General features: G+C 40.5%; 1 protein-coding gene and 1 long non-coding RNA gene across 2 annotated transcripts in view; one reads left to right on the forward strand and one right to left on the reverse strand.

Annotated features, from left to right (window-relative positions):
• LOC108598379 (titin) overlaps positions 1–25904 on the forward strand; it is a 69233-nt gene that overhangs the window by 12966 nt on the left and 30363 nt on the right. The window contains 18 exon segments of the mRNA XM_033293699.1: positions 50–281; positions 338–509; positions 571–757; positions 1688–2036; positions 2096–3407; positions 3504–3633; positions 7392–9788; positions 10048–13050; positions 13257–14492; positions 14800–14867; positions 14938–15241; positions 15543–15617; positions 16483–16587; positions 16650–17689; positions 17947–18007; positions 18204–18245; positions 18933–24662; positions 24817–25901. Of these exon segments, the coding sequence (XP_033149590.1) occupies positions 50–281; positions 338–509; positions 571–757; positions 1688–2036; positions 2096–3407; positions 3504–3633; positions 7392–9788; positions 10048–13050; positions 13257–14492; positions 14800–14867; positions 14938–15241; positions 15543–15617; positions 16483–16587; positions 16650–17689; positions 17947–18007; positions 18204–18245; positions 18933–24662; positions 24817–25901 (17528 nt within the window).
• On the reverse strand, positions 3664–5427 carry LOC108598380. The gene is made up of 2 exons (XR_001915090.1): positions 5350–5427; positions 3664–5276 (listed from the first exon to the last, which is right to left on the reverse strand). It is a non-coding gene; the product is annotated as an uncharacterized LOC108598380 (long non-coding RNA).

The following is a 25904-nucleotide window of genomic DNA, read 5'->3' on the forward strand; positions in this document are numbered from 1 at the left end:
ATACTGCTCGCCAACACATTCTATAAATATTATTTTTTGTTTACTACAGAGAATCGTTTCCAACCCATTTATGACTTTGGCTATGTGGCCATGAACTTTGGCTGGGTCTATCCTGAGGACAGTGGCGAGTATGTCTGCCGTGCTACCAATTTGTACGGCATGGATGAAACGCGTGCCATTATCAAGGTATCTGGCAAGCCTGGCATTGTCTATGATTCGCAGCTGCCTGCGCATATGCAGAGCATTGATCGCATTCGCGAAATGGAAGCGTCCTGGCAGGTGTAAGTATTAGACAATTTTAAAATCCTATTGGAAACTCATAAACTGCCTTTTGCAGTGTGCCCGATGAGGTTGATCCGGATGCTAAGCCTAGAACCAAGCCTACGTTTGTCAGCAAACTGGAGCCACAGACTGTGGAGGAAGGCGAACCCGCCAGATTCTGCGTTCGTGTCACTGGACATCCACGTCCACGTGTCATGTGGCTAATCAATGGACACACTGTTGTGCATGTAAGTCTGCGCTTACTCTAAATTTATAGAAACCGTACTTGAACACTTCGATCGCTTGCAGGGCTCGCGCTATAAGCTAACCAACGATGGCATGTTCCATCTTGATGTACCCAAGACGCGTCAATATGATACCGGCAAGGTGGAGGTTATCGCACGTAACTCTGTGGGCGAAGCTATTGCTTCGACCGAACTGAATGTTGTTGCACGTTCGGATGATTATCGCAATGTTCTTAAGAACTCACCACGCCGTAAGTTTTACATAACGCACACTTCAAACATATACAACAATTTATTAAGTAGTTGCAAAGCAAACGAGAAAAAAATTAACACAATTTTAAAATGCAGTAGTGTTTAGCTAGTAAACAAATTACATAATTACACCACTCACACCAAATACGCATTGTAAATATAAAACATATCAAAGTACCTGGGTTTGCAAAGCGAACTAAATATATCGATAGTATCGGTATTCTATGATCTATTGATAAATTGTATCAATGTCACCTGAAAAATCTTAAAACAGATATTTTCAACATAAGTAAATATATCGATACTATTGATATTTTAAATTATTTAGCTTAGCAACTTAGTTAAGTAGCGCTAGCATATCAGTTTATTGCTTAACAAATCACAACAGACCACAGCCACAATATCCCAAAGAAAAAAACAAATACCTTCCTGTCCCAAAATATTTCCAAAATATCCGCAAAAGTTTTCAACGAGCCTTCACAAGCAGCGCTAACTATGAGATGGCCGTGCAATGGAACGCATTTTATGATAAAGAAGGACACGCTCCACACAGCATATAAGTAACTCTGGACTTCTTTGGGTAGTATGGTTGTGCAAGTTTCTTGTTTCCTTTGAGTGTGCCACTTTTGTTTCAAAATGACTGTCAATTCTAAATAAAAAAAAAATACAAAACTGCGGCTGCTCATGCAACTTTTCTGTCTGTATTCATTGAATATACATACATAATGTATGAAATAACTTAAAGGAGTTAGTAAAACCTCTGTCAACCAAAAAAAGAAAAATCATTTATTTTCTTATCATATCATGTACTAATACCAAAGCTTCAGGCATGCACTACTTTTTTTTAAATGGCTAATATCAATTGCATGCGCCTAGACTAACTAAAGCCCACAGTTGTTAACCCAAATCCAAAATGTTTCTACATATAGCCTGGTATGATCACGAGCTAACGGTCTATCAGAAGGAGCGTCAGGAGAACGAATTGGAAACTGCATTCGATGAGCGTAAGCAATATTTATCCAAGCAGAGCGCACACACGCTGAAGGGTGTGGAGCATTTGAAGCCGAAGCAATACAAGCCCGAAACTCCCGATTGGCAAACGAACGTCAAGGCCAAGAAGAGCGAGGAGTACTACAACAAGCTGCAGGTTCTGGCAACAGAGCAACTATTGAAGGAAACTAATTTGCGCAAGGATACGCATCAATATGCCATACCCGGCGATAAGGTGGTCAATAGCTCAGCTGCCAAGGGCATGGCACAGTCTTATGAAGAAAATCTGTAAGTTCAATCAAGCAGCTAACCAAAATTACAATAATTAAATACAATTTATTTAACAGTCAAGAGACAACCAGCACTACTCAGGTTAAGGCAGCACCACCCAAGGGCGTTGCGCAGCCTTCCGAGTCCTCTGTGCACGGTCGTGAAGTGCATATGAACAAGCAGCAGCAAGTGCAGAAGGAAATCCAAGGCGATCTGGAGATTACACGCAAGATTACAGCCACCGAAACCACTGAAGTGGAACACAAGGGCACCATTCAAGAGCGTGTGGTCAAGGGACCCGTTAAGCCCGCCAAGGCGCCTGTGTTTAGCAAGAAGATTCAACCCTGCCGTGTGTTCGAGAACGAGCAAGCCAAGTTCGAGGTGGAGTTTGAGGGCGAGCCCATGCCTCAAGTGAAATGGTATCGCGAAAGCTTCCCCATTACAAACTCGCCGGATTTGCAGATCCACACGTTTAGCGGCAAGTCCATATTGATTATACGCCAGGTGTTCATCGAGGATTCGGCTGTGTTCTCCTGCGTGGCCGAGAATCGCGGAGGCACTGCCAAGTGCAGCGCCAATTTGGTGGTGGAGGAACGCAGACGCGCTGGCAAGGGCGGCATTCAGCCACCCAGCTTCGTCAGCACCATTCAGAGCACCACTGTGGCCACCGGACAATTGGCACGCTTTGATGCCAAGGTCACGGGCACACGCCCCTTCGATGTCTACTGGCTGAAGAATGGCATGAAGATTCAGCCCAGCATTAAGTTTAAGATGCTGGAGGAGGACAGTGTGCATACACTGCTGATCATTGAACCTTTCGCCGAGGACTCAGGTCGCTATGAGTGCGTGGCTGTCAACGCTGCTGGTGAGGCGCGTTGCGATGGCGACTGCATTGTACAGTCACCCACCAAGCCGGAGAAGCCCAGCACACCGGGCAGCGAGAAGGCGCCACATATTGTGGAGCAGCTAAAGAGCGTGTCGGTGGAGGAGGGCAACAAGGTTATCTTCCGCTGCCGCGTGGATGGCAAGCCAACGCCCACCGCACGCTGGATGCGTGGCGAGAACTTTGTGAAGCCATCACGCTACTTCCAAATGACGCGTCAAGGTGAATACTACCAGCTGGTCATATCAGAGGCTTTCCCAGAAGACGAGGGTACCTACAAGTGCGTGGCTGAGAACAAGCTGGGCAGCATTCAGACCAGTGCTCAGCTGAAGGTGCGTCCCATTGAGAATTTGGATGCACCCCCGACTATCACAGCGCTCAAGGATGTGTCTGTAAGCGAAGGCATGCCGGCGCAGTTCAAGACCACTGTGACGGGCAAGGTGAAGGCCACCAGTGTGCAATGGTTTCGCGAGGGTCAACTCATACCGGAGACACCAGATTTTCAGGTAGCGTACAAGACCAAGTCGAACCCATTAAAGATATTCGCAGCTATTTATATTAATGCATTCTTTATATTAATGCATTTATCTATGTTATTGCAGATGATCTTTGATGGCAATAGCGCAGTGCTATTGATTGGCACCACCTATGAGGAAGATTCGGGCGTTTTTACAGTAAAAGTGACTTCGTCAACTGGACAAGTCGAGTCATCAGCCAAACTGACTGTTAAAAGTAAGGATTAAACTAAAAACTAAGCACAAATGCAAAGCCAGTGTTCGATAATGTATGCAACAAAACAAAAAAAGAAAACAACAAAAAAAAGTAAGCGACCAAAACTCCAAAGAATGCTCAAAAATGAAAAATCAACAACCAAAACAAAGCAAAAAGAAATGTATGGAAAGCTAAATAATCAACAAAACTGACTAAAACTTTAAACGACTTAACAGCTCCTTAACTTACTGACGAACTATGTGAAAGTTTGAGTGAAGAATATTTTAAAGTAACAACGCAAAACGAACGATTTTTTTTTAGTACTAACCCAAGTAAACTCAATTTATTTAAACACGTTTAACACACTAAAGTAAACGAAAATCCCAAAAAAATACTTATATATAAAGCAAATTTAATTTATAAAAAAGTAATAAAAAAAATTTAATTACAAATATTTTGCAAATGATAGAAAACATTTCTTGCACAGTGGCGCAAAAAACATTAGCGCGTGTTGAAAATTCTAGAAAAATTTAGAAAATTGAGTAAAGCACTCAAAAAATACGCCAGCCCCTTGAGTGAAAGTTTAAAAATAAGGCAGCTTATGTATTAAATAATTATTGGGTACATAACTTAGCTAAATTTTTTTTTTATTTATATAGCAATATGTAGATACAGATGTAGAAACATGTGTTCACTAATTTTGGGGCCGTGCGCAAAACGCACATTTAGAACGCCTCCGCTCGAGCATGAAACTTTTATAATTTTTCTCATGAGGTTTTTTTTTTGAAAATTCTGAATATTAGCATAAAATATTGTGGATGACACATCTAGCGCAAACAGCAGCAGAAACAGTGGCGGCAACTGCTCCGGCTGTTGTATCTTTAGAAACCAAATGAGCACAAAACTAGCGCAACCAAAAATAGGTGGGGGGTAAAAAGAGGTCTAACAAAGTAAAAGCAGACATTGAATTTCACAGCTGCCAACAGTAGAGAATTTTCTATATACATACTTAGCCAGCTTCTTTCTATGTTCTATTTTCAATTTATTGTATATTGTTGCTTTTTTGTTTGGTTTTTTTCTGCTTTTTGGAAAATTGTTTGCTTTGAAAACTAATTTTCTGTAGATTAGCTGGTTTAGATTATTTTTAGCTGGCCACCGTTGTCTGGATTTGTGTGGCTATAATGAAAAACAATTTATATGTATTTGCTGCAAGTAAATTGAATTTTTATTTCGACAAAAATAAAAAAGAAAACAGTTTAAAATTCAAAAGAAAAATAAATTGGCTTTAAAATGTACGAGCGCTTCTGCTGCTGACATTTAGTTCATGCAAAAATAAAATAATAAATTACCCACAAGTTGTTTGTTTTCGTATAGATCGAGATCGAGCCAGATCTTTGATATGTACAGATTTAAGACATTAGCCAATATAGAGATGATGATAATGAAGATGAAGGATAAGAAGAAGAATAAGTACATGGCTAAATGCTGCTGTTTATGGTGCAACAAGAATTTTTAATTAATTTAATCAGTTACGGCCGCTCAGTCATCAAGAACCAAATAAACAAAATATATGTCGCCCCTGCCACTGACTCATTTAGTTTTTGCTATTTTTAGTTGACAGCCCATTTGTAATTGGTATCCAAGCGTTTATTTAGTTGCTGTACCTTTGAAAGAAAAGTGTCTTTATTAATATAAAAATCGTTTAAACGTTGAGCGATACTTCAATCAAACTTTTACCCAGACTCGAACCGACTCCAATGCATATAAATGTTACAACTATGACCTTTGATGATTAATTAATTTCTTTTGTATTGTTTATTTAATTTAATTTATATATTATATTATGTATTATTTAATTTATTTTGTAGTGATGTTGCATGAGATTTTATTATTCATTTTTTACTATTGCTGCTTTTTACTACTAATTGTTGTTTCGTTTTCATTTTAATGTTATACTCCAAAGCACACAAACAAAACGAACTCAAAAAAGAAAACTCTTTTTCAAATCAAAGTATTTGTCGCTTATGCTGCCAAGTCTTTTTGTATTCAAACTTGCTTTACTAAAAAATTAATCATAAAAACTCATGCGACTATTGTTTTAAGTTTTATCTACAAATACATAAGAGATATACTTTCTGCCAGTCCTTTAATAATTTATGTTTATGTTTACATTTTTTTTACGATTTGCGTGTTTTAAGTGTGCAAACTGTTTCGATACATAAATTGATTAGTTTATTGTTTGATTGATATGTACACAAACACTGAAACCGAAACAGACACTAGACACTTGACACTCTTGTTGTTTAATTTGTATTTCTCATGTGTATTTAATACTTAAAACCAATATCGCCGTCTACAAATAAATCACAGCAAATGCATTATAATTGATACCATGTTTGTTTTCATTATTTTCCATTTTATTTAATATATCGTTAACTTCCAAATGTTTCTCTCTCATCTGCTTTTGAACCACCTTTATATTTATTTTTTGTGCTATTGCCGCTGCAACTGCTGCTGCTGCTTTTGCTGCTTGTCACGCATCAATTACAGGTAAACTGAAGTATTGCACTTTGCGAAAGTTGCGAAACTTTTTATCACACATACGCCCAGTGGAACGTGAACTGTAGCTACCTTCTGTGCGCGATTGTTGTCTACATGAGAATAAAATCGACGAGATGCGCCGCATTGCGCTTAACCAAAAATATACACCGACGTATATACACACATACATTGACGGACACACCCCGCCCAAGAGCGCACCTGGTGACGTAGCGACCACCAATCATAAATCTATTTCTGGCTGTATTGTAAACGGGCATTTGAATTGTTTGCTCTCAATTGTTGTATATAGTACGCTCTAAGTACCAATGACTGATGTCTTATACGTCTTACGTTGATGAACAATGATGATGCAGACCCTAATTCATACGTATGACTGTCGCATTGATAATGTGCCAAAAGCAAGAGAGAACATAAATGCATCGTCGATTCGTCACGCATACTAAATGAATCATGAAGCAACAACAAATTAGACTTATATTTATATTCTTTTATCAATGTCACAACTACATATATGTGCGGCTGCCCAATAATTCACGGTCAATAGAAATTGCGACATATATGATTTGTGGCAGCCTTGCCAGGCATGCGTTTCAAATTTCATAATTTCTAAGCCAAACACACACATTTGCGTTGAATTCTTTCTGCTTATGATATTTGCTGCACTAAATTTGAAATCCTCCCCAAGTTCACTGTTTGTATATGTCAAGCTATTTATTATTTATTTTTATAACACATCAAAGTTTATAACACATCAAAGTAAGTATTTAATAGTCAAGGCAAGGACTGCAGTTATGCTAAAGGTGAGTCAGCATGAAGTAAGTATGAATGTTAAAGCTTCCACTGGCTGTTTTAAAACTATTTTGACAACAAAATTTTTTTTTAAAAAATATATTTTTTTTATTGCTTAGACAAATTCCTGTGACTTTAATTTAAACAAGCATTTTGAGGCCGAATAGATCAAAATAATAGATAGGCATCAAAATATTGACTAATTATTGAATTTTTAAATATTTTTGCAAGGCAAAGACAGAATTAAATTCAAAATTTTAAAATCTTTCAATGAAAGAGCATTTTATGAAATTTTATGCTTTCTAAATGTGTTGTCGCCTGAGTGGAGTTTTGGGCACCTATTTTGACTTGGCATACAATCGAGCATAGCTTTAAACACTGAGTCCATTTATGTTACTAACTTGAGCGAATTTAAATTGCAATTTTAGAGCGACGTATCTCGGCTTTTCAATTGCGCACAATTGATTCCGCCGAAGATGATTCTTCTTCCTCGGGCAGGGAAGATAGTGCACCAGATTCGCCTGGTCCACAGCAGCCACAACTGCCTGGCAGTGTCCATGGCCAATACTTGACCGTTAATGGCATGGTGCAGCATCAGGGACGTTCACGCACTAAGAAGCCCAAGGTGCGCAGCAAGTCCTTGCAGCCACCAACAAATGTTGTGCCCTGGCGCAAATCAACGCGTCCACATCGAGGACGTTCGTTGGACAAGGCATTGTTCTTGCCTGGATTTAAGCCAGAGCCAGTCAAAACATGGACGGAGGAGCCTATTAACTTAAAGGTCACGCCCATTGAGAAAAAGAAGCCCACGCCTAAGCTGGAAGCAGCCAAGGTGGTGCTCAAGTCCATAAAGACAGAGCGTGACCAAGGCATATCGAGCCTGGGCGCTACGCTAGAACAGATTATAGCTGGTAAGACTGAAAAAGAGGCTGTGCCATGGATAACCATGCGCGACAAGCTTAAACAGGTGGAGAGTGTGCAGCAGCAATTGAGCAAGTTTGATCTGGATGAGGTTTACCTGCGTCCAATTGAGGGACAAATTGAAACCGATGAGCAGCTGCCACAGCAGGCGCAGGTGGAGCAAGTGCAGCGCAACAAGGAAATCCAAAGACTGAAGAGCATGGAGAGCGTAGAGATAATGGAAATGACTACGCAAATCGATAAGCTCATAACACAGCAACAGAATAACAAAGATCTTATACCTTGGAAAGAAATGCGACAGCAATTAAAGAGCGTACAGCGTGTTACCAAACAAATCGATAAGTTTAAGATTGAAGAGGTAGAGCTGCGTCATATGCAGTCTCAGCAGGCCATACAAGAAGAATTCCAGACTACTGAGGATAATGCAGTGCTTATGACCATAGATGATAGCTCTAAGAGCTCCATATCAAAGGTTTTGCGCCGCGAAGACCTGCAGCACTATGAGGATCAATCAGATCTTTTCAAGCAACAGTTCATTATCACCGAAGAGTCAAATATTATGCATGTCTCCGAGCGCGAACGCCTGGAGCAGCAGCGATTAATCAGAGAGCAACAGGCTGTGAACTGGCGTCAGCAACAGCAGCGTCCACAGCTGCAGCCGCTTACTTCTGTGGAGGATACGATATCACAGACTAGCGAACGTCATAAGATTGTACAACAGCAGAGTCTAATTGAAGAGGCCCAGCGTCAACAGTATGTGCAAGTGGAAGACTCGCAGATGATGAGTCTGGAGCAATATGAGCATCTTAAGATGATCAATCAGCGCACACAAGAAGAGGCTTACAATTGGCGTCAGCCACGCGAGCCTCAGCAGTTTATTCAGGTGGAAGATTCTACTTTGCTACATCTGCAGGAGCGCCAGGATACACAGGAACAGGAAATGTTGCAACCGCAGCCAGTTATGTGGGATCGTGGCAAGCGCCAGCCAATGCAGCCACAGTCGGAGCAGCCACAACAGCCACAGTCACAGCAAGTTGTGGATAAGCCCAAAACATATGAGGAAATGCATGATGAGCTAGTCGAACCCAAGCCAGCACAGCAACCAGAGATGGTGCCTGTCATGTGGGAACGCGGCAAGAAGAAGCCTCAGCCCAAGACCTTTGAAGAGCTGCATGATGTGCTGCCAGAGGACAAAACTCAAGAGCAGCCAACTCCAGAGCCTGTCATGTGGGAGCGTGGCAAGAAGAATCAGCTTACACAGCAGGTCACAAGCACCCAAGAGTTGACGCAAACGTCTCAGATAATTGAACAGTCTCAGATCGTAGAACAGCAAGTTGTAGAAGAAACCAAGAAGACTGCAGTTCGTCGTGTTATTCCACCACGTCCAGTAGAAGAGAAAGTAGAGCAGGTTACACTTAAGCCCACACCTAGACCAACTCCCAAGCAGGCGCCAAAGACTGAAGAATTCCAATTGACGTCTCTTAAGAGCACCAGATCTGTGCAGCAGACTGTTGAGCAGTCTACAGTACAGCAGGGCTATGAAGAGGCTACTGATGCTCTCACTGAAGACGTAACTCAGGTAACCGAAGTGAAAGAACCACAGCCTGTTATGTGGGAGCGTGGTAAGAAGAAGCCACAGCAGCCAACAGAGCAGCAGCCAGATGCAGCCAAAACACTGGAAATTGCTGATGACACATTAGAGGAAGAGACTGTTAAGCCAGTTGAGCCTCAGCCAGAGCCTGTCATGTGGCAACGCGGTAAGAAAAAGCCCCAACAATCGACCACTCAAGAAGCACCTAAGACCGTTGAAATTGCCGTTGATACTATGGAAGAAGAAAAGCCAGCAACAATTGAACCAGCTCCACAACCAGTTATGTGGGAGCGTGGAAAGAAGAAGCCGCAACAGTTAAAGACTGAAGATAAACCCAAAACTCTTGAAATCGCTGAAGACACAATAGATGTAGTTACTCAACCCACTCAAGAGCCGGCACCACAGCCAGTTATGTGGGAACGTGGCAAGAAAGAAGCCTCAACATTTGAAGACTGAAGATAAGCCTAAAACTCTTGAAGTTGCTGATGACACAATAGATGTAGTTACTCAACCAACTGAAGAGCCGACACCACAGCCTGTTATGTGGGAGCGTGGCAAGAAAAAGAAGCCAGCTCAGCAACCAGTAGAAGAACAAGTTGCGCCCACAAAAAAAAATGAGGAAGCGTCTGACGAGCTTCCTGAAGAGGCTAAGGTTACAGACAAGCCGGAGCTCGTCATGTGGCAACGTGGTAAGAAGAAGACACCACAACCTAAGCCAACTGAAGAAGTGCATCCTGATGAAGTTGATGCACAAATCGAGCGAGTTGCTCAAATTGAAGAACAGGAAGACATTGTTGAAGAGCGCCGCAGCGTAAAGAAGGTTAAGAAACCAAAGAAGACTGTTGAATCAACAGAAGAAACTCCACAAGAAGAGGTATCTGAAGAAATTGAAGAGCAAGTCTCAGAAGTTATCGAAGAACAAGAAGATATTATTGAAGAAACAAAGAAAACGAAGAAGGTCAAGAAGCCAAAGAAAACTGCTGAAGTAACTGAGGAAACTGAGAAGCAGGAGCCAGAAGAGGAAGTTGTCGAAGAAGAAGAAGAGCTCGTTGAAGAAAAGAAGAAAACAAAGAAGATCAAGAAGCCAAAGAAGACTGCTGAAGTAACTGATGAAACTCTTCAAGAAGATATTTTGGAGGACATTGAAGAAGAAGATCAGACTCTACAGGAAGAAGTTATTAAAGATGAGGAAGAAGTCATGGAAGAAAAGAAGAAAACAAAGAAGGTCAAAAAACCAAAGAAGACTGTTGAATTCAGTGAAGAAGCCCCACAGGAACTTACCGTGGAAGAGCTTGAAGAGCAGGAAGAAGTCACTGAGGAACAAGAGGAAGTTGTTGAGGAAAAGCGTAAGGTTAAGAAGAAGAAGCCCAAGAAGCCTGTGGAAACTGAAGATGAAACTGAAGAGGCTTTAGAAGAAGAAACAGTTGAAGATGAAGAGATTGTTGAGGAAAAACGTAAGATTAAAAAGTCAAAGAAACCAAAATCAAAGGAATCTAAGCAAGTTGAAGATGAAGCTGATGAAATTGAGCCTGAAGAAGTCGATGAAATTGAAGAGACTTCAGTTGAGAAGCCTAAGAAGAAGCCAACTGAAAAGCCAACAGTTGAAGAGGTAGAAAAGGTAAATCTGAAGCCAGTTTCAAGAAAACAACATTTACTTCCTGAGAAGGAGCAGCTTGAGGAAGTCAACTTAAAACCAGTCAAGAAAACGTCTTCTACTGTGGAGCCACAACAACCAGAGACTACAGAAATAGATATTGTAGAAAAGGTAACTGAGATCACCACTGAAGACCAAATTGTAGATGTTACCAAGAAACGCGTAAAGAAGAAGAAGCCAAAAACTAAGTCCACATCTGATGATACTACTGAAGAGCCAACGGAGGAAGTTGAAGAAGAAGAGGAAGAGACAGTACCAGAAGACATTGAGACTGTTGTGGAGTCTATTGCCGAAGAACAACCTGACGAGGAAGAAAAGCCAAAAGAGAAATCTAAACCAAAGCCCAAAAAGGAAGTTATCGAAATCGTTGAAGACATAGCTTTGAAACCAGTTAAACGGGGAACAAAACAATTACCTCAAGAAGCTGCAATTGAAGAAGTACAGCTCAAGCCAACCAAGCGTAACATTGTCAAGCCAGAGGAGGTCAAACTGGAAGAAGTTGATCTACAGCATGTTGAAAAGGTTGAGGAAGAAATTGTACAAGAGGAGAAGCGCAAAGTTAAAAAGACTAAGAAACCCAAGCACGAAGACATGCCTGAAATTGAAGATGCGGAACCAACGGTCTTGGAAGAAGCAGAGCATATGGATATTGAAAAAGAGCCTAAGCCAATAGAGGAGCAACTTCAACTGCCATACAAGCGTGGAGAGAAAAAGAAGCCGGTCGAGCAGCCCATAGAGGAAAAACAATGGCCAACTGGCAAACGCAGACCATTGCCTGAAGAGCAGCCTGAAGAAGTGCACCTGAAACCGATTCCAGGAAAGCCTGTAGAAGTTCCAGTTAAACCAGAAAAGGCAATACCTGGACCACAATTGGTGCCTGAAGAAAAGGTAGAAAGTGAAGACGAAATATCAGATTTGGAGCCATTAAAAATGGCAGATGATAAACAGCCGAAAGAAAAGGTCAAAAAGGACAAGAAAAAGAAGCCCAAGCTAAAGAAGGCTACCCCATCGGTTGATGAAGTATCAGAAGAAGTAGCAGAACCATTTGCAGAGCCAATTGCTGAGGAGGATCAAGTCGAAGGCCTGCCTGTGGATGATGTAAAAGTGGTTGCAGTATCTGAAGATGTGCAGCCCGAAGAGGAAGTTGTGGTAACCGATAAGACACCCGAAGCTAAACAAAAAGCGCACAAAAAACGCACGAAGCCTTTGAAACAAGCTTCGGTGGAAGGACAGCCACAACTGTTGGAGGCTGCCATTGCTGAAATCGAAAAGGCAGATGAAATTTCACAAGAGATCTCACAAAAGACAATTACATTATTAAAGAAGACTGAAGACACAAGACCACAATTCATTACCACAGAACAGCTCATCGAACTTGATGTAGAGGACGTAAGACGAGATCTCGAAATGAAGCTCACTTCAAATATTATTAAAAAGGAAAAGCGCCGTGTGGTGCTGGATGACAGTCAGCCACTGCCTGAATTGGAGCTTATTACACAAAAGCGCATACAAGAGGGTATCGATAAGGTGGCTGATGAAGAGCTTATTGAAGATCAACAGCTGATGCAAAATCTACAGGAGACCACAACCTCTGAGGTGATTGGCCAAGAGCGCAAGCTGGTCAAGAAAAAGAAGAAGGAAATCAAGCCACCACGTATTACCGAGAAGCTACGCCCACGCCAATGTGTGCCCGAGGAGCCAACTGTACTTGAGTGCAAGGTCGAAGGTATACCATTCCCAGAGATTAATTGGTACTTTAACGATATGCTGCTCTTTGCCTCGGAGAAGTATGAGATCACAGTCGTCGAGCAGGTGGCACAACTGAAGATTGCTAAAGTCACGCCAAGCGATGTGGGAGTTTACACATGTGAAGCTAAGAACGAAGCTGGTGTAGCCACAAGCCGTACCAACATTATTCTTGGTAAGTTTTATATTAGTATTATTGTGATATTAACTGAACGTTTTAAGAGTTGCCTACCAGCAGCCAAGGACGTTATTCTGTGTAATAATATTTAAAGCATTTCTTATGAAACCAGTTAACGCATAACTCCCCTGATATATTAACTCTTTAATGTCCCACAACAAAAACAAACACTTTAAACAATTTTTTACTCACACCGCGTACAGAAAAAGAACAAGGAGTTGCGCCGCAGTTTACGAAACCGCTACAGATTGTGTTTACTGAAGAAAAAGAGCCTGAAAGACTCAAGGTAACAGTTACATGCCAAGTCACAGGCCAGCCAAAGCCACAGGTTAAGTGGTATCGCGGCATTGAGGAAGTTATACCAAACGAGGCTCTGCAAATGTTCTACGATCAGCAGACAGGCGATGTAGTCTTGGAGGTTATGAATCCTACGCCCAATGAGGCCATCACTTATTCAATACAGGCACAAAACCAATTTGGTCGCGCTATTGGCAATGCCAATATTATGAGTCGATTAGATGAGGTGCCCAAGGAAATTCTAAAGGCACCTACCGTAACTCCCTTGAGTGCGGTTGTTATACCCAATGGTGGCACTTTGCTCTTTGAAGCTACATACACTGGTATGCCCAAGCCAGAGATTAAATGGCTACGCAATGGTCGCGAGATAATAGAGAATGAGGAGACCATCGTTGAAACAACTGAAACTACAACCACAATTAAAGTTATTAATATGACGCGGAAGCGTACTGGCAAATATGAAGTTTGCGCCAAGAACAAGGTCGGCGAGGCGAAATCTTCAGGCTCTGTGGTTGTTTCAGACCAAAAGCCAGATAAGCAAATAAAGCCTCCTAGGTTTATACAGCCATTGGAGCCAAAGTTCTTTGGCGAACATGAAGTGGCCATACTCGAAGCAGTTGTTGATTCGGAACCGATTTCATCATTCCAATGGTTTGTGCATAATGAGCCTATAAAGAGCTCTAATGAATGCCGCATTGTCAGCCACGCCAACAAATCGACGCTATTGATTGAGGACTTTGAAAAGAAGTTTACGGGCCCATTTACTTGCCGCGCTGAGAACGTTGGCGGCTCTGTGACCTCTACTGCGACAGTTGATTTGATTGAGGCTATGCCGCAGGAGGAGGTGACTGAATTTGAATCGCCACGCTTCATTGAGGAGCTGGTCGAGCCAGTTGAAGTGATGGATGGTGAGGCGCTGCTGTTGACTTGCCAGGTGACGGGCAAGCCCACGCCAAAGGTTAAATGGTATCAAAATAATGAAAAAATTATCGAAACTAAGGAGACGACAATATCGCAAGATGCGCAAGGCATTTGCCAGCTGCAAATAACAGAAGTATTCCCTGAGAACCAGGGCGAATACAAATGTGTGGCAAGCAATAAGATTGGCAAAAGCGTCACCAAGACAACAGTTAATATTCAAGGTATCCGTCAGATAGTTGATAGCTAACCATACTCGTCTAGTTGTAGGACACTTAGCATACATAACTCTTAAAGGTTTTCCAATAACTACTACACACAAATTGTCACTCCTCTATTCTCTATTCCTATCTAATTGTTGTTCTTTGAAATCCTTTTACTAACTCACATATTGCATGTGATTTCTATCCGTCTACACGGGTTTCTAGTTTGCCCCATCCTTTTGTAAATAATCTTCCTGTTGGCATTCATTGAATTTCAATGTTTGTGCTTGCTGTTATAATTGATATATATTTCAAATATTTTTTGTAGCATTTGAATATATCCCCGATTCTGAAATCACTGGACTCACAGGCTCTGAGGAGGACCTACTTGATAGAGTAAGGACTTAGGTTTTTTAGGTTTCTTTTTACGCTAATTTTCCTAAACCATCGTGACCAATCGTTTTAGACTATCTCTATCGACGAACAAGCACCGAAAATTGTTAAAAAACTGCCTGAAAAAATCGAACCCAAAGAGGGTGAACAAGCGAAATTGGAAGTTAAGGTTATTGGCAAGCCAAAACCGAAAGTCAAATGGCTACGTGACGACGAACAGATATTCGCATCTGAAGAATATCAAATCGAAGATTTCGAAGATGGCACCTCTGTGCTGGTTATCAATCATGTGTATCCCGATGATATGGGCACAATTAGCTTTGAAGCTTACAATCCATTGGGAGTTGCAGTAACTACCGCGCTCTTTGCAGTCGAAGGTACTCTTATGGTTTATGCAAATTTAGTATACGCCAAAATCTATATAATTGTATATATTATAATTTCAAGGAATTGTCTTGGAATTTTGCTAGTAAATTTTTTTTTCAGATTTGCAGCAGCAATATCAAAATTCTTTATATCCCTACCCCAACCCCAACAAAAATTACACTTTTTACACACTTTTGAAACACGCAGGGTTATAAATTTTCTTTTAGCCTAAATGTACAGGATATCAAATTCTAGAAACTGTTTAATAATCTATTATCTCAACAATTTTCCATGCCATTTCTTAAAAATTAGGCATCGTTGGATCAAAGGATTATCGCAAACCAGAATGGGTTTCTCACATGGAAGAGATGCAGGTTGCTCTTAAAGGTATGTATTGCCAGCTGGTTATCAGTAACCCTTATTTACCACTGTTATGTGTATATGTGTTTTAATTTCGTGTTTTCCAACACACAACTGTTTTCCGTACTATTGTCTTAAATCACAAACTCAATCAATAAACATTTCACAACGTCTGTCCACTCTCTTCTGTCTGTCTCTATTGTATTTGTCCACTTATTATGTACAATTTAAAACAACATATGTGAACCTGTCGAAAAAATGTTTAAATATTATAATAAGCTTACCAATTCTGTGGCATTGTTATTGTCTCAGCTATAAAGCTTAAGCCCTCTATGCCCCACAACCCAAGAATCCTTAATATAAACCATTTTCGAAAAAGTAAACGCCTTTAGAGAATAATATTTTTTCCAAACAAATTATATATCGTATATTAAATGTATTTTCTTACAGTAACTAAGAAAACCCACGCTGCAAGTAATTGGTTGTGTTCCATTACAAATTGTTAACACTTTTTCAAAATTTTTACTAATGTTTGTATCAAGGAAATTCTATTACACTTTCCCCCAAAAAAAATGCTGCTTGTGCCCGCTCACAAAGTGCCCTCTTGCATAAAAAACTTTCTAAATATTTATGTTTTACTTAATGCTATGTGTTGCAAGCTTGTTGTTGTCTTGTTTTGTTTATCGATTATGTATTTTCTACGCGCTATAACAAGCACACTTAAAAACAGACAAACAATTTATAGAACATACGCAATATACAATACGATACACTCGATGAACAGAAGTACACTGTAAGTACATCCAGAATTTTTAAAAAACTAACCCATGCTGTCATATGAAATAGTGCATAGCTAATGTTTAGTGTATTTATGCAATTTTTATGCTTATAGCTGCTAAATGCTCACCATCGCTGCTTAATGAAATGCGTGACTGTCGTGCCGCCTTAGGTGAAACAGCCAAGTTTACAATACAATTTGCAGGCAATCCCAAGCCAGGTACTGTATACTGCATACTGTTGGTTAGTCAGCAGCAAACTTATCTAGCTAGTATCTTATAGATATACAGTGGTATTTCAACAATGTGCAACTTAGGGCATCTGAAAAGTATCGCATGATAGTGCAGGAAACTGAAGCGACCTTAGAGATAATGAAAATCACAAGTGATGATTGTGGTTACTACAATTGCAAGCTCATCAATGAGATTGGCATGACAATGACGCGTGCCAAATTTGACATTAGCTCCACAACTACAATCGAAGAGGAAAAGACCAAAAAGACGACAATTAAAAAGAAGACAGCCAAAAAGACTGTAGCCAAACGATCTGGTGCCAGTGAATCTCGTAGAACCGAAATTAAAATAGTGCCAGCTGTCAAGACAGAGACTACAATGAATGTGATTAAAGTCCGACAACCTGTACCCATACTGGTTGAACAGAGTGGTGTATCTGAAGTTATGCAGGTCAAAGATCGCAAAGTTGCCGATGCTGAGCAGCGTAGCAAAGTTATAGAAGAATACGTAACATCAGAAGAAGAAGAAGAAGAGCAGGAGGTAGAACAACATAAATCTGAAATACATATCGAGCAAAAATATACTTCAAGCAAAACTATACAGCTTACGGAAACAGTTGAGGTCATACGTAAAAAAATTACACAGAAAATTATAACAATTGAAGACATCTACGAGATAAGTCACCACGAGGAAGTGCAATGGCTACTCGAGTCAATTGAGGCCGAATCTTTTGGCACAATTGGTGAGGCTGCTCTAAGAGATTTAGCCACCATTGGTGTGCTGCTGCGCTATGGCTGCGATCATTTTGAGATTATATATATGTATGAGAAAAATATATTCATATCTCTGAAGAAGCCTGAGTCGCAATCGGCTTTGGTTCAACTAGTCGAGCGCGAGGGACACGAGGAGCTGATAACACAGATCTTAAGCGAATCTTCAAATGAGGATGAAACCATATTGGCAGCCACTGTGGGTTTTAAGGCGTTCATCTGCATGATACAGACATGCGAAATTACCATTGAGACGGTTATACGAAAGTTTCATAGAGAGGACTTTATATCGCATGATTGGAAAATCTGTGGAAAGGAGGTTTGAGATCTGTTCCATTTGTTTTAGACGGCTGAAATGCTAAGGGCTCATAGAAAATGTTGTTAACTTTTCGTTAGCTAAACAAATTCAATTCTTATAACTTAACTGTTCTTATTTGCGAACGACCACTGTACTTATTGTGAACTAGCATTTCAGCTTTTGTCTAGTTTTTGTGTTTTTCTGTTAGGTTTTGGACAATTTTAAACTATTTTATTGACGGTTTTTATTTTATGCATTTTTATCTATACGAAAACTAGAGAATAGTAGAGACATCACATATTATTGAAAGTCACGAGGCTATAACGCATATAAAAATTGGTGAGTAAGGCTGCATAAATATAATATGTATATAATGCTTAGTAGATTCTAATTATTGCTAAGCAATTTTCTGTTGCATACCTAACTTTAAATTTTTATTTCTTTTTTATTTTTCGAAAAACTGCTTTTGCCAATGAAAAACAAATTACCTACGCAAATCCCAACAATATAAAACTAAACTTAAACCCAAACGTAGAGGAAACATTTGTCGAGGAACGCACAATAGTTGTCGATGAAGGTTTGAACATAAACACTGATGAACTGTAAAAACCACAAAAAAAATGACTATATATAAATAATACCTACCAGTACTGATGTAACCCACGAACAACTACTCAACTACAGTTACATACAAATATTAATAACAAAAAAATATATATATATTAATTCTTAAAATATAACAATTAAAATGTTGTCAAACCAAAAAACAAATCATGTGTATATTCTAAAAAAGACGCCTACCGATATTTTATTATATCCCATTAACCATTATAACGACCTACTAGAACTACAAGTTTGTGCTTCTTAATAAAAAAAAAAAACATTAAAAAAGCCTGTTGCCATATAAGCTTAAATTTTTATTAAATTTTTCTTAATAAACTCCAATGCTTTTAAAACTTTCTACAAGCATAGCACAGCTTCTTCCTGCACGCAGTATAAGCAGTATAAGCAATTCTACTTACTTGAGGTAAGTGCTCACGATAGTTACATTTTGGTGACACAAGTATATATGTTAGGTTTTTGTTTGTCTGTTTTGGCTTACTGTAAATAGAGAAAAGAAAAAATATATGATTATTAGCTTAATTGACTGCTTAATCAATTGTGTGCATGGCTTATTGCAAACATTTTTTTAATGTGTATTGTCTTTAATAGCAACTGAAAGAAAAGCCGACATTGTCATTGTTTAATTGCATTACATTCGCAGAAACAACAACCACAAAAGTGGAAAAACAAATCATACAACAAGAACAAGAACAACATGTACAAGTACAAGCTGAACAAACTGTGCAAAAGAAAACCAAAACGAAGCTTAAGAAACATACAGAAACAATACAAGAACAAGAACAAGAACAAATCGTACAAACACACGAAGAGAGCAATATTATCGAAACAATTGAAACACAAGCAAGAGAATCAAACACTGAAGATCTACAGATTGAAACACTTGAGGACATTCAAGATCAATTGACTTATGAAACACTCACTACGCAAAATCTTTCTGAGAGCAGGCAGCAAACAATTGCAGTTGCTGAGACAACTGAACTCTCCACACCGAAACCTAAAGCCACAAAAATACCAAAACAGATTTTACCACACAAACAAGTTGCACTCAATGAGCAAACTGACAGTTTGGAGGAACTGGGTGAGAACGTGGAAGAGCCAAAGTTAGTGAGCAGTAAGCTTAGCGAACAAGTTGAGGTAACTGAAAGACATGCCGTATCCGTTAGCGAGACAGGCGCAAAGGAAATGCCGCAAGAATTGAAAACTTCGAAAATTCCCAAGCGTATTAAAGCCGAGCGCAAGGTAAAGGAATCTCAACCCTTGTTGGTAGAGGCCACAAGCGTTGAGGATGCAGTCGACGAAATCGAGCCACTCAAAACAGCTAAACAAAAAGCACATGCGGAGTTTATAGTTTCACATGAGCTAAGCACTGAAGAGCAGCCCGCCTTGGATAGCGTAGAGAGCCTTAAAGTCCCCTCGTCTATAGCCGAGGAAGCTAAGCCCGAGTTTGTAGAGCGTCAAAGTATTTTAGTCACTGAGTCGCTCAGTCATGAAACCACTGATAAGGAAGTAACACAAGCCAAGCCACAAAGCGAACAAATTCAAGTTAAACTTAGCTCAAATGTTAGTCTGGACATTAGCGAATGTCAGCCAGTTGACTCTATAGAGCAGCTACAGACCGCTGCTGAAGTCCGTGCTGAGCACGGCTCTACTAGTGTGGAAGAATTCAAAACTGTTAGCACTACCGAGTCAAAGACATTGGAAAGTGTCGATGTACTTGAAACAACAACACAGCCCGCTAAAATTTTAGCTGAAGTAAGCATAAAACCTGAGCAGGTGCCATTGCTGGTGGAGGAAGTTGAGCAACTGGATACATTAGGTACTGAACAGCCGGCCAGGCCACACTTGGCTGAGCTGCAGGCTACAAGAGAATTGGTTGTAACTGAAGGCTTAATACAAACCACCGCAGATGCGCAGAGTCCCTCAGAGGAAGGCCTTCCCGCTTTCCAAATTCAACCTTTTGAAGCGGACTTGCAGCTGGAAACTGAGCATCATATTATCACCGAGCAGACGCAAATCGAGGAAGCGCGTCCTGGTGACTTGGATGTGGTTGTAGGCAAAAGCACTGATGTCACCGTTGGTCAGACCACAGCACTTACAATTGGCGAAACACAAGAGACACATTTAGTGGAAAGCACAGAGCAACTTATTCCAGAAACTATGGAGACCACTAAGCCTATTAAGGAAAGCTTAAGCCAAGCTTTAGCCACTGCAGCTGGTCAAGAAGAAACTACTTATGATACAGTAGGCAAATTGGATAAACCTGTGGATGCAAAACAAGCAGGCAACTTAGCAATAACGGAAGCCGAAGTAGTTGCAGAAACTACAACGCAAACCATTAATGAATCCGAGCAACAGCTGCAGCAAACAGAGCCAGACGTAGTGCAAGCTAAGCTGGACTTTGTGCAACAAAAGGCATTGGCTGTTAAAGAAGATACAAGCATTGAAAAGGAAACTCAACTGCCCCAGGAAGAGACAAAACCAGAACAGACTGCTGTTGAAAAAATGGACCAAGCAGGCCTGAAGTTGCCCAGCATTTTGGAAATGCAGACACAACAAAACACGCTAGATATAGCCAAGGATGAACTTAAGCCAGCTACAGCGAATGAAGCATTTGAGCCGCAAGCAATTGGCGTTACCACACAGCAAAAGCCACTGGAGGGCACCACTGACTTGGAGCTACCAAAGCAAGCTGAAGAAAAAACTCTGAAGCCTATTATCGATGAAAATCAACAGCCTTTGGAAGTGACTACTGTGCAAATTAGCGAAACTAGCACAGACTTAAAGGAGGAGCTGCCAAAGCCGGTGCCAACTGTGGCGCCCAGTACAACCGAAGCTTTAACACAAGTTGAGCGCATGGAGGTCGTATTATTGGAGTCCACCAAAGATCAAGAAGCTGATGCGAAACCAACGCTGCTGCTGGCGGAAGTGACTCTGCCAGCTCAGATAGGAACTGACATAACGGAGCAGGCTTTCTTGGAGACTTTAGAGCCATATCAGCAGCCAGCACAACCGTCTGAGCAAACTACTGTCAAAGGACTTAATCTACTGCAGCCTTTGGAGACAAGCTCTTGCTTACCCTTAGAGCAAGAAACACAATTACCTGACGAAATGAAGAGCACAGAGCAAACAGCTACAATGGGCGATTTACAAGCATTACAAGTGGCCAATAAGACGAGCCCAGAACAATTGGAATCGTTGCAAGAGCTGGCAGCGCAACCAGAAACTGAACAGCAGGCCAAAATCAATATTAGCGAAATGAACTTGGCAGCTAGTGAACAACTAACCTCCTACGATGCAGTTGAGGATTATACAACAAAAACACCAACTGAGGGCCAACTAAGCGGCATAGAAATTATTCCTAACAAAAATGCTTTAAGCACAACAACAGCGATAGTATCTGAGAAGACAGAGGAATTGCCACTATCTACTCTAGATCAAGAAACAGCTATAACACCCAAATTGAGTGATTTTAGCAAAAAGTCTGCGGTATCAGCTGAGCCAACCATTATGGATCAGCTTGGTACACTTAATACCGAAACACCGAAATTGGAAACTAGCCAGTCTGGCTTGACCAGCTTCAAGGACCTTGCAGTAGAAGAAACAAAGACTTTTGATAAGGAAGAGCTGCTATCACTTGAAGCCCAACCCACTGAGCAAGTGGTTCAAATTGCTGTAGACTCGACTACCGGTGCTGTGTTACGCACGCAACAGCCCACATATGAATTGGAAAAGGATTTAGTAGTACCAGCTGTTACTATGGAGCAGGCAAAGCCCGCAAACTTGGAACTATTGAAATTACCTTTGACAGAAAGTGCGCAAGAACAACAGTCCACTGGCGATTTAGATGATTTCACAGTAAGCAATAAGTATGCCACGGCCAGCATTGATCTACAAAACGAAACTACTTCAACTGAAGCTATTGCCTACGAAACTCTACGATCCTCTGAAGATAGCAAGCAAATTGAGTGTGTAGGCACAGAATCTCTTCTACCACATGAGCATACTTTGGTTACAGAGTGCACTGCTCTGCGCAAGGCAGAGGAATTTACACAAGAACCAGAACGCCAACGAACAGCGCAAGCCACGCAGGATAGCTTAACAGCATTACCCGTAGCAGCGGATCAAAGCACATTGGAGTCGGAAATCGCTTTTGACAGTAAACCGTCAACAGAGCTCAATGCAACAATTTCACAAGCAATGCCTGCCCTATGCACACAAGAAGCTCACGTAGTCAAAGTATATGAAACAATGGGCGAGCCGCTGGATGAAGACAAGTTCAGCACACAACAAGTCGAAGTTACGCATGCAATGGCCCATGCGCAAATAACGAATTTACAGCAAACTGTCGACACTGAAGACGTTTATCAAACGCCAGCGCAAATTGTTTCAACTGCTGTTGTAAATGAAACACCTTCCACTTTGGGCTTGCCGATACAATCTGACATGCATGCCGTGGAGAATGTTGACGAATTTAGTGCTCCAAGAGCAGCTGAAAAATTGGCTCAAAGCAGTGTAGAGGGTCGAAATTATGAGGTTTCTGTTACCGATATGCATATTGTAGAAGATGCCGAGCATATTCCAAAATCTGATCAGCTTATTGCCCAGGCAACACTGTCTTTTGATACTATGTTTAAGGCCACGCCTGAATCTCAACAGCCAGAAATTTTCCATAAGGAAACAGCCATGAGAGACACCATTAATCCGTCTGGCTTGGCCAAGCCGGCATTAAGTGATATGCTCACATGTACAACAACAACAGATATGACACCTTTGGAACCATCAGAATATATGAAAGACATTCCAGCCGATATACAAAAAGCGCAAATATATCCATTTATCAAATCTGATGCCGACAAATTAAACGTACAGCAAGATGAGGTGATTCTTGATAAGGAAGAGACGTTTTCAATAACTCCTACAGTTGCTTATGGAAAACCTTTCATTGAAGGCACAAATCGCGAAACGCTTGTGTCGGAAACTATACCAATTGAAAATGTTGACAACTTTGAATTAACAAAACCTATGGAGACTACAAGTGAAATACGTACGGAATCACAAATACATAAAACAGTTATGGAAGTTAAAGCATATGAAGAAGCGGTTGACCTTAAGAATAACGTTGCTGCTCAACAGCATATCGCTAAAATTGGAACTGATACGGAAACTAACCGCGCTAAACTTACCACGGAGCTCACGCCTTTCATAAAAGAAGATAAACTGACGCCCATGTCTACAGTGAAGGATGTCGCAAATGTCTGCAGCATTGAAAAAGAGTCAATGATTACAGAGGAGGTTATGCTTGTTAGTTCTATTCAAGAGTCATACGATTTTTGCGTGCCTAAAGATATGACAGCAAGCATAACTCAACATGCCCCAAATGAAGCAACAAGAATTAGTGAAGAAATTGTATTTGAAAGTTCACCCGATTTAAATGTTGAGCCTGACATAAGCACATTGTCAAAAATAAACTTAGCTGAAGATAATTTGAAACCAGTCGAAAGCTCTATTATTAATGTTTACGAAAATGTGGAAGGACATGGTGAATTTAAGCCACTTACTGAAACAGCAGCAACGAAATCCGCTGTTAGCTCTGATTTGAAGGTTTCGGTTGTGGAAGAAATATCTTCTATGCAAAGCACCGATGTAATGCAGAATATTGTACTACAATCAGCGCAGGCAAAACCAGAAAATATTACAAATAAAAATATACTTGTTTCTAAACAAGAACCATGCGAAAATGTGCAACATTTGTTGGACGATATGTTACCTCACACAGAAAGTGCATCTCTCGCACCTATCGACAGAAAATTTGCTGCGCTGTCTAGTCAACGACATGAAAAGGGATCCACACTTGTTATCAGTAATGACAAAGTAGACTTTGCATTTGGCACTCCTAGCATTACGCCACTTACAGAGTGTATTAGTGAGCAAACAAGTACCGAAGAACATGTTGAAAAATTAGAAATAAATAAACCAACAAACCTCACAACTCCAATCGTCAGTGTATTACCTAACATTACAGCCACTACACAGCAAGACGATGAGCTCAATTTAACAGAAAGTTTTACCACAACACAAAACCTTAAACATATAAAGCCCACAAGGGAGAAAAGTGAACATATTTCTCAATCAATTATATTTGTTTCCGATAATATAAACGAATTCTTGCCACACGAAATTGAGCTATCAAAAAATGCACAATGTACGATTATACCAAAGCATGGTATGCCACAAGTAGAAATACATAATCTTAAAGATGATACAAATAGCTTGGAGTTTCAAACCGAGCTTAAATTGCAATCAACTCCAGTGTCAGAGTATGAAAGCCTTGTTACAGATTCTTTAATTGAAACGGTAAAACCAAATACGGGTAAGTATTTTTATAGATTAAGCTTAGACAGCTCAAATATTAAGGCGTATTACTTCCACTACCAAAAGACCCCAAAGACAAAGCACATATTACACAAAACAAAACTAATTACAATTTTAACAAGATAAAATACTAAAGCTAATTCTTTACACAGATACAAATAAAGCCACAGACACAACACATACACAAGAACAAACACCAACACATATAAACGATACACACGAAGCTGAAATTGAGGAAATTCCTGAAAAAATTCAAGTTGTAGAAGAGGTATTAACTGATGGAAAAACTAAAAAGAAAAAGATTCGCACACGCGTCGTCAAAAAGGTCAAAGGCGACAAGCAAGAAGTCACCACAATAGAAACTGTCGAAGAAGATGACAAACAGCCCGAAACTACTGTGACTGTTGAAGAAATTCCACTGGAAGAAGCACAAACTAATGATATCAAGGAGCTTCCAGAGGAAATTCGTGTGGTTGAAACCATTTCTGAAGACGGCAAGCCTACAAAGAAGAAGATTCGCACACGCGTCATCAAGAAGGTCAAGGCCAACAAGCAAGAAGTCACCAAGATTGAAACTGTCGAAGAAGATGACAAGCAGCCCGAAACTACTGTTACTGTTGAAGAGATTCCATTGGAAGATAAGCCCGAAAAAATTACGGAGCTTCCAGAGCAAATTCGTATGGTTGAAACCATTTCTGAAGACGGCAAGCCCACAAAGAAGAAGATTCGCACACGCGTCATCAAGAAAGTCAAGGGCAACAAGCAAGAAGTCACCAAGATTAAAACTTTTGAAGAAGATGACAAGCAGCCCGAAACTATTGTTACTGTTGAAGAGGTTCCATTGGAAGATAAGCCCGAAGAAATCACGGAGCTTCCTGAGGAAGTTCGTGTTGTTGAAACCGTTTCTAAAGACGGCAAGCCCAAGAAGAAGAAGATTAGCACACGCGTTATCAAGAAGGTTAAGGGCGACAAGCAAGAAGTCACCAAGATTGAAACTGTCGAAGAAGATGACAAGCAGCCCGAAACTACTGTTACTGTTGAAGAGGTTCCATTGGAAGATAAGCCCGAAGAAATCAAGGAGCTTCCTGAGGAAGTTCGTGTTGTGGAAACTGTTTCTGAGGACGGCAAGCCCAAGAAGAAGAAGATTAGCACACGCGTTATCAAAAAGGTTAAGGGCGACAAGCAAGAAGTCACCAAAATTGAAACTGTCGAAGAAGATGACAAGCAGCCCGAAACTACT

This window comes from Drosophila busckii, chromosome 3L, assembly GCF_011750605.1.
Source record: "Drosophila busckii strain San Diego stock center, stock number 13000-0081.31 chromosome 3L, ASM1175060v1, whole genome shotgun sequence".
In the NCBI taxonomy this organism is placed as follows: domain Eukaryota; kingdom Metazoa; phylum Arthropoda; class Insecta; order Diptera; family Drosophilidae; genus Drosophila; species Drosophila busckii.